Below are 17684 nucleotides of genomic sequence, written 5' to 3'. Positions count from 1 at the left end.
CCAAGGTGTCCAACAGCAGCACAGCAAATCCAACATCTTGCTTGGCTGGTGAGAAGGATTCTCTGTCCCTGAGGTCTGGTGGTGGTCACGGCGTGGTGGCCTGACAGATAATAACTCCGGGAGCTGCAATGCCGGTGGTGGTGGCCACAGGAGTCATCATCTCTGGGAACCATGGTGCCACAGCACAGCTCCATTGGAAACACAGAAGACACTGGATGCCATTTCACAATCACTCTCTGGGTCTGTTGAACTCTCCAGGACCATCATGAACTCCCAGTTTCTCTCCATCACCAACTGCCAGCACTCAGCATCGCAGGATAATGAATCACTGGAGCATGCAACAACTCCCCCCTTCCCAACAACCCAGATGGGGCACGGATTGCTCTGGGCAAAGCTGGTCACCTGCATCCATCCATCCATCCTCTCTCCAAAGTCTCAGTTCAGGAGGACACGGTGGTGATGATCACCATGAAGATCACACACTTCACGTTTCATAGGAATTGCTTCTGTGGGATCACGCTGGCTTGGCCATGTTGGGACCACTGGGATAAACCACCCAAGGTTGGGTTCGAGACCATCAGCCTCAACCACCAACCCAAAAAAAGGGTTTATGGCCGGTCTCATTCACCTCTCCACTACATCATTGTGCCAAAAAACCAACCACCAAACCCTCCCAGGCTCTTTTATTTATTTATTTAATTTTTTTTGGAAACATTTTAATAGTTACCGAATGTTCTACATCTTACAGTAAATATCGTACAGTTACAAACTCTTGGCTGAAATCTGTCAGGGAGATCACGACCTGATCTTCAGAACCAAAACCAGAACAGAAAACAAATGGGAAAATAACCCCAAATTCACACTTCCGATGGACAAACTGAGGCTGTGGGGCTCCCAGGGCATCAGTCCAAGGCCATGTTCCCTACACACCTGTGAGATTTAGACTTGGAAGACGTGGTTACTCTTGGGTTTAATTTTTTTTTTTTTCTTTTGGGGAATTTCTTTTGGTATTTATTTTTATTTAAGAGGTCCAATAGTACTTAAAAATGAGCTAGTCTGGTGGTCAAAATTAATTTAAAAATTAATTACATAGAAAGAGGGGTGGGAGCCTGGCGTGGGTTGAGGCCGTGTTGTGGGAAGGGGAGGGTTTGGGTGTGATCCTGCACCTCACCATGCTTCCCTACAAATCCCTCCCCTGATCCTGAACCCCTCTGCCCCCAGGAAAATTCCATCTCCCAGCTCCATCCCTTGCAGGAGGATGCAGGGAGGCTGCAGGTGGCCATGTTGCATCAAGATTATTCCCTACAAGCAGCACAATCAAGCGTTTCCAAACGGGAATCACTCCTGTCAAACCACGTATTTTGCTATTCCTGCCCTGCAAACATTCCCACAAGTTCTTTTACCTGATTGCCAGAGAATCTCCAAGTGCCACAGTGCAACATGCCACAAAAACACCTTTTCCAAGGTTTCCTCCGTCCCAAGCTCCGTATTTATTTTCCTTTTTTCCCTAAGGGAATGCTAACGCACAACAGAGAAAATATTTGGAGGCTGATCCTGGCTCAGGAGCGAACAGAAGATGGGCAGAGGGTCACCACAGTTTGGGGATGAGAGTTGGAGGGCCTGAAAACATTAGCAATTCAAAAAACAACCTAAACCAAAACCACATGGATTTATGGGTATCCAGCAGCTCTTATTGCTATTGTTGGCTGGTTGGATTTTACCCAAAATAAAGCCCCAGATGTTGTTTTGCACCCCCCTAAAAAACCAGGATCCCATTTCATGCCCCCCAGCTGGGAACCACATCATCCCACATTGCCTGCGGGGATACAGGAGGAGAGGAAGGGGGCAGCAAAGGGGGGTGTCTCTTGGGGAAGGACCAGGTTCGGCGGGAGGCCGGTGGTTGGAGGAAAACCCAATGCTCTGAACACCCCCCATTAAAACAAACCCCTTAAATAATGCTTCCTGGGAATTACATCCCAGAACTGCAACAATGCTGAACTGGGTGATTTATTATTCATAAAATGCAGGAACAAATCCTTGCCCAGAGGGTTCAGCCACTTGGAGGCGTGATGGCTTCAGGCTGCAAGGGGCTCCTGGGGTTTGGGGGTCACCACCATCACTAAAATCCTATTTGCCCCTAAATCTTGCATTGCAGCTCATGTTTAAAGCACAGGTAAGGGCAGGGATGGGTTAATGGTTTGGAGTTATTTTCCTTCCTCTTTAGCTGGAATTTTAATCTCAGACACTTCAGTGGCTGCTAAGGATGGTTTAACCCCTCCTGCTCTTCCCCACTAATGCCTGATGTGATTCTTCACCATGGAAAACCCTTTTCCTTGACCAATGTCAGCAAAGCTTTGCTGGAATGAAATATTTGAGAAGCTGGTGGCCTCCACTGTGACCTTCCCATGACCCTCACTTAAGCCATGACATGACCAAGGGAAGGACTTGGGATTAAGGAAAGGGCAGGAAGCATCTCCCCACCACCACGGCAGCCCCATGAAGCCACCTTGGGAAAGAGCTACCCAAGCCTGGCACCGTGTGGTGGTCCCAGAGCCATTTGGTGGCCCTGGTTCCACACAGTGGCCCAAGGCTGGTTACCAATGCCCTCACTAAAGCCTCTGGCGCAACAGGTGGCAAATATTTCACCTCTCCACACCTTGGTTAATGAGTATTTCTGCCTGGGAATAATGGGGTGAGGAGCACTGGATCTGCTATTGATCCAAGTGAAGGAATTAAAACCCAACTGCCCCATGTCAGGTCTCATCAGTGGGAACCACACTCAACTCCTGGGGCTTTCTCCCCCACCTTTAATGTTTTTTCCTTCCAGGAGAAAGCCCATCTCCTTTCCACACAGCGGCCAAAACTTTAGCAGTTGTTCCTAAGGTGGTGCAGGGTGCCTGGGACAGTGGTGGGAGGATGTCTGCTGGGAGAGGTCCTTTGCAGAGCCCAGGCTGGGATCCCAAAGCTCGTTGGACCCTGCAAACCAGAGTGCTATTACGTTGGGAGACCTGACTCAACGCTGACAGACAACTCCTGGTACGTAACACAAAGTCAACACGAGAGGAAAAAAGGGGATCTCAGAAGTCTTCACTTCCTGGGATCTACTGGGGGTTTTTTGGCCCAGGTTTAACTGCAACGTGCTACAACAGTGGAAGGACAATGTAGTGGTGTTATTTCCCAAGGTCCTGTTGCTCTTTACTAATCCTTGCCTTTGCCAAGCCAAATGGGGAACCTGCTGATTATTGGCTCTTTTTCTCTTTTTTTCCTTTTCCTTTCCCTCTGTACAAACCTGAAGTACAACCCAAGGGTGCCCCTTCCCCACCCCACAGCACTGCTGTGCAGTCTTCCCCCACTTTGTTCCCTTTGAGGCTGAGGAGGTCAACCAGAGCTTTGCTCTAGATTTCCTTTAAAACCAGCAGAATTAACCAAATGACCCCCAAACAGAAGTGCCAATGCCAACACCCAACCTGACAAACCACCTGGGACCAACCAGTGGGACGAAAAGTCCTCCTGGGATCCCTTGTTACTCCCCATCTGGCCCGTGCTCAAGGGAGGCTGCTCCAGGAGCTCCTCCCAGTGGCAGCAGAAGCCAAGCTGGGAGACACCACAGAGAGCATGGAATACTTTTGGCACACTTGAGGCAAAAATCAAAACCCAACAAAGCTTTTGTCTCAAAAAAACAATAAAATCCCAAAAACCTTGTTTCTGTGCTGGGTTTAGTGACAAGGATTTAAAAACAAACTGGCCACAAGCATTGTCTGCAAATCCAAACTCCCTCTGCTGCCCTCGAGACAACTTATTGCTCTACTTGGACATCCCAAGGTGGGATGTCACCAGCTTCCTGTCCCCATGTCCCAGGGTAAGCCAACCCCCCCCAAAACAACCCTGGTGCCCACAGCCTCTGCATGCCTGGTGTCCTCCATCCTGGTCCATGTCAACTGTGGATCACCTTCCCTGCTGTCACCTCTTCTCAGGTGCCTTCCCGTGAAGAAGGCGACATGTTTATTGCTATTGCTTCCTCCTCTCCCACCTCTCCAAGCAGAGCAGCCAGACATCATCCCCCTCCCCGGCCTTCCTCTAGGGTGCTGGTATTTGTGCTTGGATGAACATTTCTCCTGGAAGTCTTGGAGCTGTAACCCAAAGAACGGGACGGGGATACCTCAACTGCCACAGAGGCAGCACAGTTTGGTCTCAGCCTTGCCAACAGAATGGGTGCAAGATGAAGCCACCCATCTTCCCCTCGCCCTGCCTTGAAGACTCATCTCCCTCAACCCAATGCCCTCTTTTCCCACACCACCATACTCTGGAGAAGCTCTTCAGACCAAACCCTGAACCGGGAGAAGCTCTTCAGCCCTACCTTTGGACATCTCCTTGCTTCCCTCGGCAGCTGCCCAGCACATCTCTGCCTGCAAACAGCAGCCAGCAAGGAAGGAGCCGCCTTCTCCCTCCCACCGCCCCAGGACGTGGCTGAGGGGGAGCATCCCGCTTTCCCAAGAGGTGCAAGATGCTCCCAGGGCATGTGTCTTCCCGCTGCTCCCTTCCCATCACCCACGATCCGTTTGCCCAGTTGGAAAAAGCAGACCAAAGACCCGCTGGTGACCAGTCCTCGTGCTTCCTAAGACAAGTGTGTTACGTTGCTAATTATATTTATATTCTCTTACTCCTACAAAAAGAAGGGATGAGTTCAGAATTCCACTGCAGATAATGCATTTATAATCTATCACGACAGCTATCTGGAAGACACCAATTTTCTCGTAATATGTTATGGAAGATTGAATAATTTATATTCTTCAACTAAAAATACCCAAACCAAATCGGAATAAGCCTGCCTACCAGCGCTGTGCTTTTCACATAGTACCCTGAACATCAACCACTCTTACTAGCCAAAAAAAATCTAGGCTCTTGTCAACAACGACGACAACAGAAAAATAACAAAAAGAACCCAAACGAACAAGAAGTGGGGGGGATCTTTGCACCACTCAGCTGGGCAATGCTGGAAAAGTGAAGATTCTGAGCTTTCAAATGATAGGACCAAAGAGAGAACTTGACTATTGCTCAGTGTCAGTATGTGTGTTACACAATTCATGTGGGAGAAGGAGAAAGGGGAGGAGGGGGGAAAAAAAGAGGCAGAAGATTAGAAAAAGCAGCTTTTACAAAAACCACTAAAGAATGCATAAAGTGACCCTTGCACTTTTTTTTCTTTTGTTCTTGCAAACAGACAAGGCGCTGCAGCCCAGCGGCCGCAGCACCGATGTAAGACTTGTGTAGTTGCATACAATGTTTGACTCCGGATCTGGAAGAGACCAAACACAATAAAAACAGGGAGTTAGAAGGATGTTCCCCTCCTCTCTGCATCCCTGCACCACATGCAGCTGATCCATAAGGAATTTAACCATCCCTGCGGGCGATTTCTCAGGCAAGGGAGCTGGGAAAGCAGCAGCTCGCCGGTGATACCCAATGCAGGGGATTACAAACATGCAGATGGGATGCTCCCTGCTAATTGCACACCAATTTGGGAGGGGCAGGATTAGCCCAGTGTAATTTGTGTGGCACGGAGATTTTAGATAACCCCAGGGCTGGATGGGATCTCTGCTGCCTCCCTGGGCAGCACTGTGTTCCCATCAGCTGCCTGTCCTGGTAATTGGGCATGATGGGCCAAGGGCTCCTGGAAGAGGCAGTTGGGATTTCTGGGATCCTGAGCATGACAGGAACACACAGGCAGTCGCAGGCAACGCCGGTGCTAACGAACAGCATGATCTCGCAGCAGGGGAAAAGAAATATTCCAGTGACATGAAGATGGGGAGGGCCTCTCTGTCAGGGAATGCAGTGATGGGCCTGGGGTAATGGTTTTAAACTGCCAGAGGGCAGGGCTAGATGGGATACTGGGAAGGAACTCCTTCCTCTGAGAGCGGGGAGGCCCTGGCACAGGTGGCTCAGAGAAGCCCCTTCCCTGCAGTGTCTGAGGCCGGGCTGGATGGGGTTTGGAGGCTCATTCAGAGCAAGAGGCAGCACTCACATGGATTGGCCAGTGGTTTACCAGTGTGGAGGTACGTAGCTGTAGGTGGGGGTTCCTTGAGCCCTGTACGTTGGCACGGACACGGGATGTGCTCCGATGGCAGTGTGTTGGGGGGTGGTCAACAAGGTCCCTGCAAGGACACAGAGGAACACTTGTCACGGAGCAGAGGAGGTGGCACCCGAGGGTACAGTGGGGCAGGAACAGCACCAGTGCCTCCTTTTTCCTTTTCCCAGATATTATTCTGCCTATCAGACGTGAATCGAAGGTGTTGGACCCAGGTGACTGGGATCAGCCAGCACCACTAACAGAATAAAAACACCTGAAGCTCCAGCAGATCTTCCATGCTACCTTTGGCCCTTAACCTTAAGGGTTTTCCTTGATTTTCCCAATGTTCCTTGTCCCTAAAGACCGGCAGCAGAGCTGGCCACAACCTGCTGACATCTACCTGCTGAAAGCACTGGGCTAAACCGGGACAGCAAATCACTGCACAGATCTGAAACAAACTGGAAGGGATGAGGGATGCAAAGCAAGATGAGGAAAAAAGCCAACAGATCTCCAGGGGAAAATAAGATGAGCTTTTTTTTTTTTTGGTCTGCAGTTGGCCAACAGAGGAATTTCAGGTCAGAATTTGCACAGTGCCTTCATGGGAAGGGAGAACAAAGCCCTGGACTACTCTGTTCTGGGAGCAACTGGGTGCTCAAACCAAATTCTCAGTTTCTGGGTATCTCTCTACAAATGTTACTAATGAAATTCTAACACATCCCATGTGCGTTAATTACATTTATCCACATCTCAATAGAAGCAACAGTAAATCTCTCAGAGTGGTTCTTGTCACATCCAGGCTGCAATATCTCTGCTTGGAATAGGGATTGTGTCCCATTACAGACTCCTACTTCACAGCTAATGCAGATGCAAAAGGATGAATGATACATTTCTTGGCATAATTCAATATACAATCCTAAGAATTGTTAAGGAGAAAAATACAGGCTTTGGAAAAAATAAAACCTGCCCCTATCCTTACTTAATGCACTATCAATTAATTGCAGATAGAATCTGCCCATAAAATGTAGAGGAACTGGGATAGATAAACCAAGGTTAATATTAATTTTGTCAAACAAAAACATGACCGTAAGTGTCTTGAAAACAGGAACTTGAGAGAAATACAACTACTTGAGGATGGACCAAGCTGGTTATTCCTTCACTTAAGGAACAGACAGAGGAAAGAATAATATATTTAAGGATACAGAATAATATATCTAAGGACACAGGAGTGAGCCAAACCAAAGGTCTCCTCTGCTGAGTCAGATCAGGATTTTGGGGCAAATTACTGGATTTTTGCCTGCAAAGGGGCAGTAACCAGCATGCGAAACCAGCAGGTGAATGGTGTATAAGGGCTGAGGCAGCACGCTGGATGCGCAGAGAACTCTTTGTGCAGGACTCAGAGCACGGGAAGGGTTCCCTCCTTACCTGCTGACATCGCCATGGTGGTGCCAGCGACCATGCCCATGGCCACGCCGTTGGTGCGGGGCGCGGCCACCGGGGCCGGGTAGATGGCCGAGGGGATGCTGTTGGGCTGCACCACCGTGGTGTGGTGGATGACGTGAGGCTGGGCCGCGTACACGGGCTGGGTGTAATAAGCTCCCTGTTGGAGAAGGGAAAACAAAAAATCCCACCATCACTCCAGGTTCTTTTCCAACCTAACGATTCCTCGGTGCTGTAATTCAAGCCCTGCCGAAGGGCTGGTGCTTCCCATGGACAGCTCCTGTGCCTGGGGACCTGGACCTGTGGATACGTGGAATGGATGAGGCGGGAACCAGCAGTCGAAGAGTCAATCCACCCAGGACAAACCATGCCGCCTTCATCCTTTGGTGGGATGAAACAGGGCCTGGACACAAATGGCTGCTGGTGTAGAAAAGGAACAAGAGATGGAAGAAAAGGACAAGCCATGGCTCTCGGATGATCCCAAGGTGCTTGGGACCAGGAATTGTGTCTTCTTCTTCTTTCCAATGGGACACCAAAATCCAGGCTGCCAAGACTCACAGGGTTTTGAAATAAAGGGAGAAGGTTGCATGGGAATAAAAGGAGCCAACAGAAAAAGCTTCACGTGCAAAGTAATGAAGGGCCTGAAGTGTGAAGATGCATGAGGGAGAGAACTGCTGTCCCCCAGCAGCAACACTGTCAGGACCCGCAAACTAGGGATGGGAGGAAAGAAAACAAGGATTTCAATCAGCAAAAGGGAGATTTTACTGTGTGTTAGTGAAAGCTGTCAGAGAACCTCTGAAGGTCTGAATTAAGGGGAGAAGGAGGTGCAAGGCAGCTACTCCATCACTTCTTTCTTTCAGGAGCTACAAAGGTTGACAGGACAAATGGCAGATTCTGTGGCTGGGATCGGAGGAGAACCAGTGTGCAGGGGCGGGTTTGGACCCCAATGGCTTATGCGGTTCCAGGAGAGGCACTGGAAGGTGACATTATGCAATGCAAGGTGACAGTGGATCAGTGAGATGCTCCAGTCTCAGCAAGGCACGGGGAAATCACTCCATGAGACTGCAGCTGCTGGAAAAGTTGGTTATTCAACATAAAGGAGAAGAAAAGCCAGGGAAGTTGTAGGGCCACATTGCTCTGAGAAGCTCCGGATTTTCTGTGGGAAGGGATATCAAGGTGTTACCAGCACCTCCATCACACCAAGATGGCTCAGCCCTGAGTGCAAGGATAGAGCCCTGCAGGAAGCTCTGGTGACAGGAGGTGGCACCTACCTGGGTGTACAGGTTCTGCTGTGGGTAGGCACTTCTGATGGGGTACATCGCGGTTTGGTACGGATTCGGAGACGGCGAGTAGGGAGGAGGGGCGTTGTTACTCTGGGTCGGTGGCACCTTGTAGGGGGTCCCCGCAGTGTACCCTGAGAGAGACAAGAGGGATCCCAGTCAGGGGCTGGAATGGCTGCTGAGGAATGGTGGCCAGGGCTGGCAGGAGGGCTGGGAGAAAATGGGCCCCAAAGACTGTGTGGGATGGAGAGGAGAAGTCAAGGCTCAGCCCAGCCGGAACACTCCAATATATTTAACTTAGGTACTCCCACCACCAGTGTTCAGCAATTAGAGAAGGCCAAGATTTCAAGTCTAATATCCCACATCTCCTCCAAGCACTGAAACAGCACGAAGAACACATGGAGCATTTAGGAACTCCCAAACAGCGTCTCACCACTTCCTGATTATTGCAGGTTGGAAGAATAGGTGTTAATTAACAAGGGGAATAGCTGTGACCCTTTTCCTCACTCACATTAGCAGGAGAGCAACCATCTTTAACTGAGAGGTGGAAAAGGTTTGAAATACTGATCAGTGCAGAAGTGGAGCCTCCTCCATCAGGACTCCTCCAGGAACCCAACGTCACCCACAGACCAACCAACCTCCTGTTTTTCCATCTAATGGATTTTTTTCTCTGTTCTGAGCTCATTTTTTCAAACAAAGACCTGGGAGGCTGCCAGTTCTCATCATCACACTTCATTTCTGAAGGGTGTCTAGAGGTGTGGACCTGCTCAAGCCTGTGTGGTTTCACCACTTTGAATACCAAGATTTGTAGTGGTTTCCCGATTGATGAATCATGGACAATTTATCTCCTGTACTTAAAAGGTATTAAACATAATAGCCTAGGCAGATGTAATCTGCTGTGTTTATAAACTGGGGAAAAAACAGAACAACCTGCAGGTAAAACAATGTGAAATCAAGGCTTAGTGACACAAGATGATGGAGGCTCCTCTCTGTCTGGCAGCTAATTTTAAAACCTAATTATGACTAACACCTTATTAGGATTAGGCTGGCGTGGCTCGTGCTGCTGCCGCTTTGTGGTTCAGCAGCAGTGAGCCCTTCAGCTCCAGCATCTATTAAAATTGCTGATTAAATCCCTCATGTCACTCGAGAAATCTCAGCCTTATTGATCCTGCAGCTCACAAGTGCCCTGGATTGCACAGAAATGTCTTCCTATAAAAGGCTGGTTGGGGGAAAAAAGAGCTAAGTGGGGAATTTTGTGTTGCCACCTCCGCTTGTTTCCAGGGTTCACCACAAGCAGGATTCCTCAGCTGGATAAGGAACTGACTGGATGTCCACGTCCAGATTCTGCCCCTGTGCCCTGCTCAGGTGAGACCCCACCTGCAGCGCTGCTTCCAGCCCTGGGGCCAACAGCAGAAGGACATGGAGCTGCTGGACGCAGTCCAGAGGAGGCCCCAGAGATGCTCCAAGGGCTGGACCGTGCCCGGTGTTCAGCCCCTATCCCAAGGAATGGTAGGGACATCCCTTTTCCAAGAGAAAGTCTCCCAAAGGCTTGTTAAATTTTTTTTTAATAACTCTTTTCATTAAAAAGAATTATATTTCTTCTTCTCACCTTGCTGTGTAATTGATTTAATTTAGCAGGAAAAGGGAGTCTGAAGTAGCTGGAAGGTGAGGAACACTCTGACCCCACACCACTCATGTCCCAGATTTAGCAGGGAACAGTCAGGCAGGGGCCAGAGGACACCCCACATACCAGGGAAAGCATCCTAGGGTTTATCAGGGAGCTTATCAGCCCTCCTGGAGGCATTACTTACACTCTTCAGGGATGAGATGACAAGGCTCCACTGGAAAAGCCTGTTTGACTGCAATCCCTAAACAGCACCTCCTCCCCCTGCTCCTGCTCAGCCAGGCTGGGTTAAAAGGGGCGAGTTTCAACCGTGTTCCTTGAAAATCAGGCTTTATTTTGGAATTCTTTCAGTTTTAAGGGAATAGGGAATAATCTCCCGTTGGAGATGAACACCTGTGAACCATGCCAGGTTCCTCCCAGCAATCAAACACTCAGCTAAGAGAGAGGTTTCACCTTCTCTACTGGAATTCCTCCTCTGCAGGAGCAGCAGGAGGGTCAGTACTCTCCTTTTCATGATCCTTCATGGTTTTAATCCATCAAAGCCAGGTTGGATGGGGCTTGGAGCAACCTGGTCTAGTGCAAGGTGCCCATGGGGGTTAGAACAAGATGGTCTTTAAGTCCCTCCCAACCCAAACCTCCCAGCCCACAAATCAACCCCCAGCAGGGGAGGCAAACGGGCACAAACCAACCCTGTAAAACCCCAGAGGAAAAGGTTTATTTACTGAATGCTGCAGAAGAAGCCTGGTAGGTTCTGTTCTCGGTGCCAGTGTCCACCGGGAGGTGGAAGGTGCCCTCAGTGGCACAGGACGAGGAGGTCTGGGGCCAGGCCTGTTTCATCAGAAGTGTGGCTTGAATGGAACAGAGAAGAGGTGTCACACAGAGAAATGACAGACAACTTCCTGCATTTATGTCACACTGGAAGCACCTTGCTAATCTCTTCCCCCCAAGTTCCTATCCCTGGGGTACCGAGCCCCACGGAAGGGACTTCACACCTTGGTCGGGGCTTGGAAATCTTCCTGCAGCCCCAAGGCCGAGCAGAGATGTTCCACACCCTCCACATCTGCTCAGACCCTGAATTAACCCTCTCTGAAGGTACAGCTGTAAATCTGGAGTGTCACAGGGCTGGAAGTTGGGAATGAGGGACTGAGGAGGCTGAGGAGGAATTGGCAGTGGAGACACAGCCCACAGCAGCACAACACATCCTAGTGGATGGAAATCCACTTCCCAGAGAGTGCAGGGAAGCACTGCTGCAGGTCTGAGGTCCACCAAACCCTCCTGAGACTCTCCTGGAGTGGGGCAGGAATGGGGAGCATGGAGGACACCCAGCAGTGCTGCTTTACTGGCCATCATCAGCTGGGGGAGATATTCCTGGGTGTGACATCCACCTGGATGCTGCTCCACTGCTGGAGATGTGGAAACCTGCTCCTCCCTCCTCCTCCTTCAACAGAAAGCCAGGAGGTTTGTGGGAAATGAGAGATTCGAGCCCAAGTTCTCCTCCACTCAGTCACTGATCATTTCCTGCTCCAAGTCTCTGCCCTCTCCCAAAGGTTTGGGAGTTATTAAGGACTTCCAGGCTGCCTTGCTTTATTTTCCATGGTAGGCTGCACTCAGGAACATCACACTGGAGAGCAGCTCCCAGCGCTGTGACAGAAACTCCTTCGCTTACGCTTTTATTCAGAATCAGATTCATTTTTGCCTCTGCATTTCACAGAGGTTTTAATCTGCGAGACTGATGAGACAATTCATTCCAATGTTACACGAATCCTTCCTCTGTGGTTTTCCCTCTCCACATTAAACCTGCCACAAAATCAAGGCAATTTGGGTTGGAGATGGCTGGGAGATTGCCACAGGTCTGCATGTTCTTTATTAAATCACGGATCCTCGGAGAATCCATCACCTAAAACTACACAAAACATGGATCAAGGTGGCTTCCAGGACCATTAATACCTCCTGGTCCTTTGCAGTAATTCCCAGGGATCACAATCCAGCCATGACTATTTCGTATCATTTAAGGGCTACCTCCAACCAGTGCCTTGTGCATTTGGGTTATCCTCTTGCCTAAAAAGAAATTAAATTAAAAGCTTTTACTCATTACCAGCTTAATCCCTGGCAAAGCAAGGGGTGGGAACTGAGCAAACAATGCGAGCTGCGGGTCTCTGCAGTGCTGGGACCGCTCTGTTTTCCTGACAGGACCTATCGTCAATGTGGGAATGTTCAGGACATATTTTAAGCGGAAAAGACAAAAATATGAACCCTTCCAACCCAAACCATTGTGGGATTTCTTGCTTCCCTCTGACAACCTCATTTGTGATGGATACAGCCTCCAGCCCTGAACAAAGTTTGCAACAAGCTAAATTCCCCAGGCAATCCCGTGCCTGAGTGCCTCAAAACAATGGGAGCACTTATCCTTGGAAAGCCTTGCGAGGCACTACAGGATATTCACCCCTCCAGACCCCAAGATACCCCTTTGGGGACCCAGTGGTGTTCCCAAAGAGTCAGTGGGCCCCTCTAGAGAATGGCTCAGAGCACTGCTGATGCTCCAACCTCCTGCAAAGCAGCATTTCCTGCAGGCAGGATCCAGAAGCAGGAATGGGGGATCAGAGCCTCGGTCCTGTCCCACGACATTGCCACACAGATCCCTGATTTCTGAGGCTGATTTCAGTTCTGCTCTGTATGGGCACCACTGCAAAGCCATTACTTCTGCCCTGCATTATTAATAAACACAGCTCCAGCCTCAGCCAGCCTCCACGAGCAAAGTGTGTGTCCTACTTTCAGGAAAATAAAAAGGGAGGCTTTAATGAAGGAAGTTAAAACAAAACAACCACGAGGCAGGCAGAATGCCTGGGAGGGAACATGCACCAGGCTTAATGAAGACATACATAATTTTATTTTTTTAAATTGTGTCTCTGCAGCAGAGTGATTTTAGATGCTCATTTTTGCATACTTAAAACGGATTTTTTTTGTTTTAAAGAACAGTGTCCTAAAAAACCAGGCTTATTGCAAGCCTGAGTTTGCAACGCTGGTGTTTTGCCTTGTGTCTCTCCCTCTAAAAACTGGAAAAATGCAGCAGGAAAATCACACAAGGCAAGAACTTGAATTGGAATGGAAAGGAATTCATAGAATCACAGAACATCCTGAGTTGGGAGGGACCAACAAGGATCATCCAGTCCAACTCACGCCCTTGCTTGTAGGGATAATCTGTGGAATAATCTAACACCTTTTGAGCTCAAACACCAGCAAATATCCACTAGAAACCTGGCACTGGGAGAGGGAGAAATCAAGACTAGCTCCAGTTACCATTTCCCTTCCTCACTGGTGGTGCTGGACCAAGGGGACTCCAAATTTCTCCAAGGTCCTCTCCTTGATTCCTTACCCATTTCTGATGCTGCTACAAAGTTTAGGTCACTACACTGTTAAATTTCCCATGTGGATCACAGGATTTTGGGAACCATGAGGTCAAAAGAGCATGACCTTTGCTGATTTGCAGCTGGGCATCAGGGAGTGCTTGGAGAACAGCAGGGACAAAAGCAGGCGGCATTTGAGAACTGGACTTATCTTCACTCAGGGGTTGATCTCCTGCTAAGACTTTGCACGGAATCCCAAAACAATTCATGAGGTTTGGGGCAAGAGACACCTAAGGAGCACCTTCAGGGTGGAGCAGAGAGGATGATCAAGCTGGGTCTGAACAGTTCTGTTCAAGACCTTGCTTGCAGTTAGATCCCACAAATCCAGAAGCCACAAGCAAGGGATGCTCTTCCCACCCTTTCCAACCTCTATTCCAAGCAGTACTAAGGGGCACGTTTGCCTGGTTAATTGCCACATGGCCAATCAGATGAACCCTTGGTTTGTGATTGTTTTTTATTGAGCTGGAGGGATTTCTGCCAGCAGGTACCCCCCCCTCCCCAGCCTGGGAGGTTTGGAACAGGACCTTGTCCATGGATGAGATGCTCAGGAGCAGTAATTCTGCTGGGAATGTGCAGCATCTCTTTCTTTTTTAGACTCAATGTCTAAAATCCCTTAAAAACATACTTAGAATTAGTCTGCTGTGTCACAAGTCCAAGATTTTAACCCCCAGGCCAATTCCCAGTGTGTTTGAAGGACACCAGGAGCACGTTCCTCTCCAGGTTGCCTCCAGCCTCCTGTGTGACAGCAGCTCCTTCAATGTGAGGAAACACTCTCCATACTGATGCAGGTTTTAACTCGGCCACTGAACCACAGGATTAGTTCAGCCCAATTCCATTTAACACAGTTGAGGATGCTGTCACTCTGTCCCATGTCCCCACTGCTGGGAGATTTTATGGTGCCTCTTTTCTATCAGTTATCTCACAAAAGCTCTTATTTTTTTTCTCCTGGAAGTCTGTTTTCCATTGAGAAGAGACCACTGGATGTGGTGCTGGGAGGTCCTGAGCAGCAGAGCCTGCTCCTGCTTCCCACAGTAGTTAAAATGGTTTGATATCCTGCTGTGATATTAAATTGTATTGATTTCAAGAGCTGCAAAATTGTTTATAACAGAACCACAGACTAGATTGGGTGGGAAGGGACCTTAATGACAACCCAGTTCCAACCCTGTGCCTTGGGCAGGGACACCTTTACCTGGACCAGGTCTCTCCAACTTGGCCTCAAGATTTATGGGAAACTCTATAAAAGGTTCAGCATTTTAACCCCAATTTTAATTTCTGAATCTTAATCTTCATTGTTTCCTTGCTAGTTAAGTGCTTAGCTGTGTTACCCACTGCAAGGCTTTTGCTCTCCATGCAAAACAACCTGTCAGCTCTCTGGACATCAGGACATTTCCAAGGTGGAAATTATTAAAAGCATTTTTTAAGGATGAGAAACAGAGGAATGAAATTTAAATGTCAAGTGGCCGTGGCAGCTCTCTGGCTTGAGCATTAAGCTGTGCAACAAAGAGATCTAGTGAGGGGGGACAAAAATGATCAGAGGATTTTTTTGGGAAAGCAAGTCAGGAAAGATTAGGATTGCACTTGATAAGGGAGCATTGGGAATGAACAAAAGGCTGACTGGCACAAAGAAGACTGACCACATCATGCAAGTCTAAAGCAACAGACAATAATTGGCATGGCTTTAAAAAAAAAAAAAAAAAAAAAAAATCAGCAACTCGAGCCTTAATGAATCTGCAGAGCTGCTTTCTGCAAAGGACTGCAGTGATAAAATAGAGCAGAAATCAAAGCATTTTTCATGAGAGGACCCCACAGCCACGGGGACAAAGGTAGGGAACAACCAACATCTTGGAAAAGCTGCTGACTAACAAGGTTTGGGGGGATTATTGCACGTGGAACAATCATGAGGAAGCTTCTGAAGGCTGTTTTCAGTGAGGGGAGACCAGGGCAGATGGAGAGGTTGGCTCCCACTGAGTGTCCCTTCTGCTGGGTGGAGGGGGCAGGCTGGAATGATGGGGCTCCAGAAGGGATGTCCAAGGGTTTGCTGCTGCCTGCCTGGGAGAACCCCAGTTTCCAGGGTTATCCCTGTGTTTCCTTGTTCTCTCCTGCTTTTCTCAACTGTTCAGGTTGGAAGGGACCTTAAAGCTCGTCTCCCTGCTGTGGCCACGGACACCTTCCACTATCCCAGGTTGCTCCAAGCCCATGCAACCTGGCCTTGGACACCTCTTTTTGAGGGCTGTTTCAGTTTGTTTTCTAATGGAACCTCCACCCTCCCAAGAACGGTGTCTAAAATGTACAAGAAGCAATACAGACCCCCCCAAAAATCCCTATCCTGCAGTGATTTGGGGTTTCCTCCCACTTGGGTGCTCCCCTGGCCATCTGCCCACTCAGTGGAGGAGCTGCTGCCTGCATGACTGGGGACAAGTGACATTTTATAATATCCAGGCCAAAATGCTGGAATGCTGCAGTATTTACATTCCTGGCTGAGCAGGGAGGACGTCGCCAGCCTCTGGCAGGACAAGCTACTAATAAATTTATGGGCTTTTTCTTATTCTGTGGAGTTGTTTTCATTTAATTCCTCCCATGTTTTCTCCTTCAGGGGAATTTGAGGGTGGCCAGCACACATCCAGGGGAACAAAACTTGTTTCGTGTTTCATGTTAAGGCTTTAATGGGAAGAAACACAGCTAAAGACCTTATCAAAAGCACATAAACCCAAACCAAACACAACAGATCCCTTCCAGAATCATCCACAATAAACAGTTTTACGAAATATGTGTAAACTGTGATGTGGAGAAGACAAAATCAAAAGATTTTGGCAACAAACCCCTCATTCCTGTTTCATCAGCCTTGGAAAGTGCCTGAGCCTGGGGATCCACTGATTTTATGACAACTGGGAAACTGAAAACTTGGCAATTAAAGGGAGAGAGGGTTTAGCAAGACTGGCACGAAGTCCAGCTCTGTGTTCCTTATACAAGCAGCTCTTCCTGCTGCACGCTCAAAGACGGCTTCATTAGCAAGTTTTAAAATCCTGTGGCTCCTCTGAGGCAAAACCATTCAGAATAAACATCCCAAGCAACCAAAAGTCGAATGGGAGGGTGAGATACTATTTTTCATCTCCAGCATGTGCTTGGAAATGGATGAGCAAGGAAAACGTTTTCAGGCCCTTTTACGGATTTTTACCTGGGGCGTAGCCAGGGCTGCTGGTCGGATACATGTTGGGATTGTAGGCTGGGGCAGCAGTGGGATAGCCTGTTGGATAACCTGAAATGAGAGAAAAACAGGAATTAAGATTTTATCAACCAAATGGCACCCCTGGAAAGAAATAAACAACCTGTGTGAGCACAGAAGCCACCGAGGGAAAATAGAGGTGGATTCTCCAGGAATAGGAAGGACCATGAAGGTGCTCCACAGACTTACATGTGACATCATCAGTATTTCCCCTTTATTCCTGTGGGAAACAAGGATCAGAATGCAGAATGCATGAATTCTCCTGTGCTTTGGAGACAGCTGCTGGGAAAATCCATACTCTGACCATGGAATTCAGGTACAAAACCCCACCAGTACAGCGATATTGGAAAGGTTTTCCCAGGCTGCATGGCAGCACTTTGGAGAGCTCAGCACTTCCATTAAGCAGAGTTTCGTGCTGAAGGGAAGGCAGGGATCCTGCAGGAAAACATGCCAGCCCTGTATTCACCCATGACTGCACAAGTGCCATTCCCAGGAGGCACCCGATTACCTGCCAGGCCACCTGGAAGGAACGTGCTCGGACCCTTGGGAGCCACGCAGGGTTTAATGGACACTTTGGGGAAGGTTGCAGAGCATCTTCAGTTTCCACCAGCCTCACTTGGAGCGGTCAGAGGGAGTTCAGGGGAATCGTGTGATG

At 48.8% G+C, this 17684-nt stretch overlaps 1 protein-coding gene across 2 annotated transcripts in view; it reads right to left on the bottom strand.

The window, feature by feature from the left end:
• Nucleotides 1–671: 671 nt before the first annotated feature.
• Nucleotides 672–17684, bottom strand: part of FAM168A (family with sequence similarity 168 member A) — a 132751-nt gene continuing 115738 nt past the window's right edge. The window contains exons 4-9 of one of the 2 annotated variants that reach the window (XM_082277593.1): nt 16982–17062; nt 11125–11250; nt 8770–8912; nt 7484–7658; nt 6017–6146; nt 672–5293 (exon numbers count right to left, since the gene is read on the bottom strand). In XM_082277593.1, coding sequence (XP_082133719.1) covers nt 6034–6146; nt 7484–7658; nt 8770–8912; nt 11125–11250; nt 16982–17062 — 638 coding nt within the window. In that variant the 3' untranslated portion in view covers nt 672–5293; nt 6017–6033. The remainder of the gene's footprint in view (nt 5294–6016; nt 6147–7483; nt 7659–8769; nt 8913–11124; nt 11251–16981; nt 17063–17684) is intronic. The other variant, XM_082277594.1, reaches the window with a different exon arrangement.

Source organism: Coloeus monedula, assembly GCF_965178545.1.
Source record: "Coloeus monedula genome assembly, chromosome: 3".
Classification (NCBI taxonomy): Eukaryota; Metazoa; Chordata; class Aves; order Passeriformes; family Corvidae; genus Coloeus; species Coloeus monedula.
This window is presented reverse-complemented; position numbering and strand designations above follow the sequence as displayed.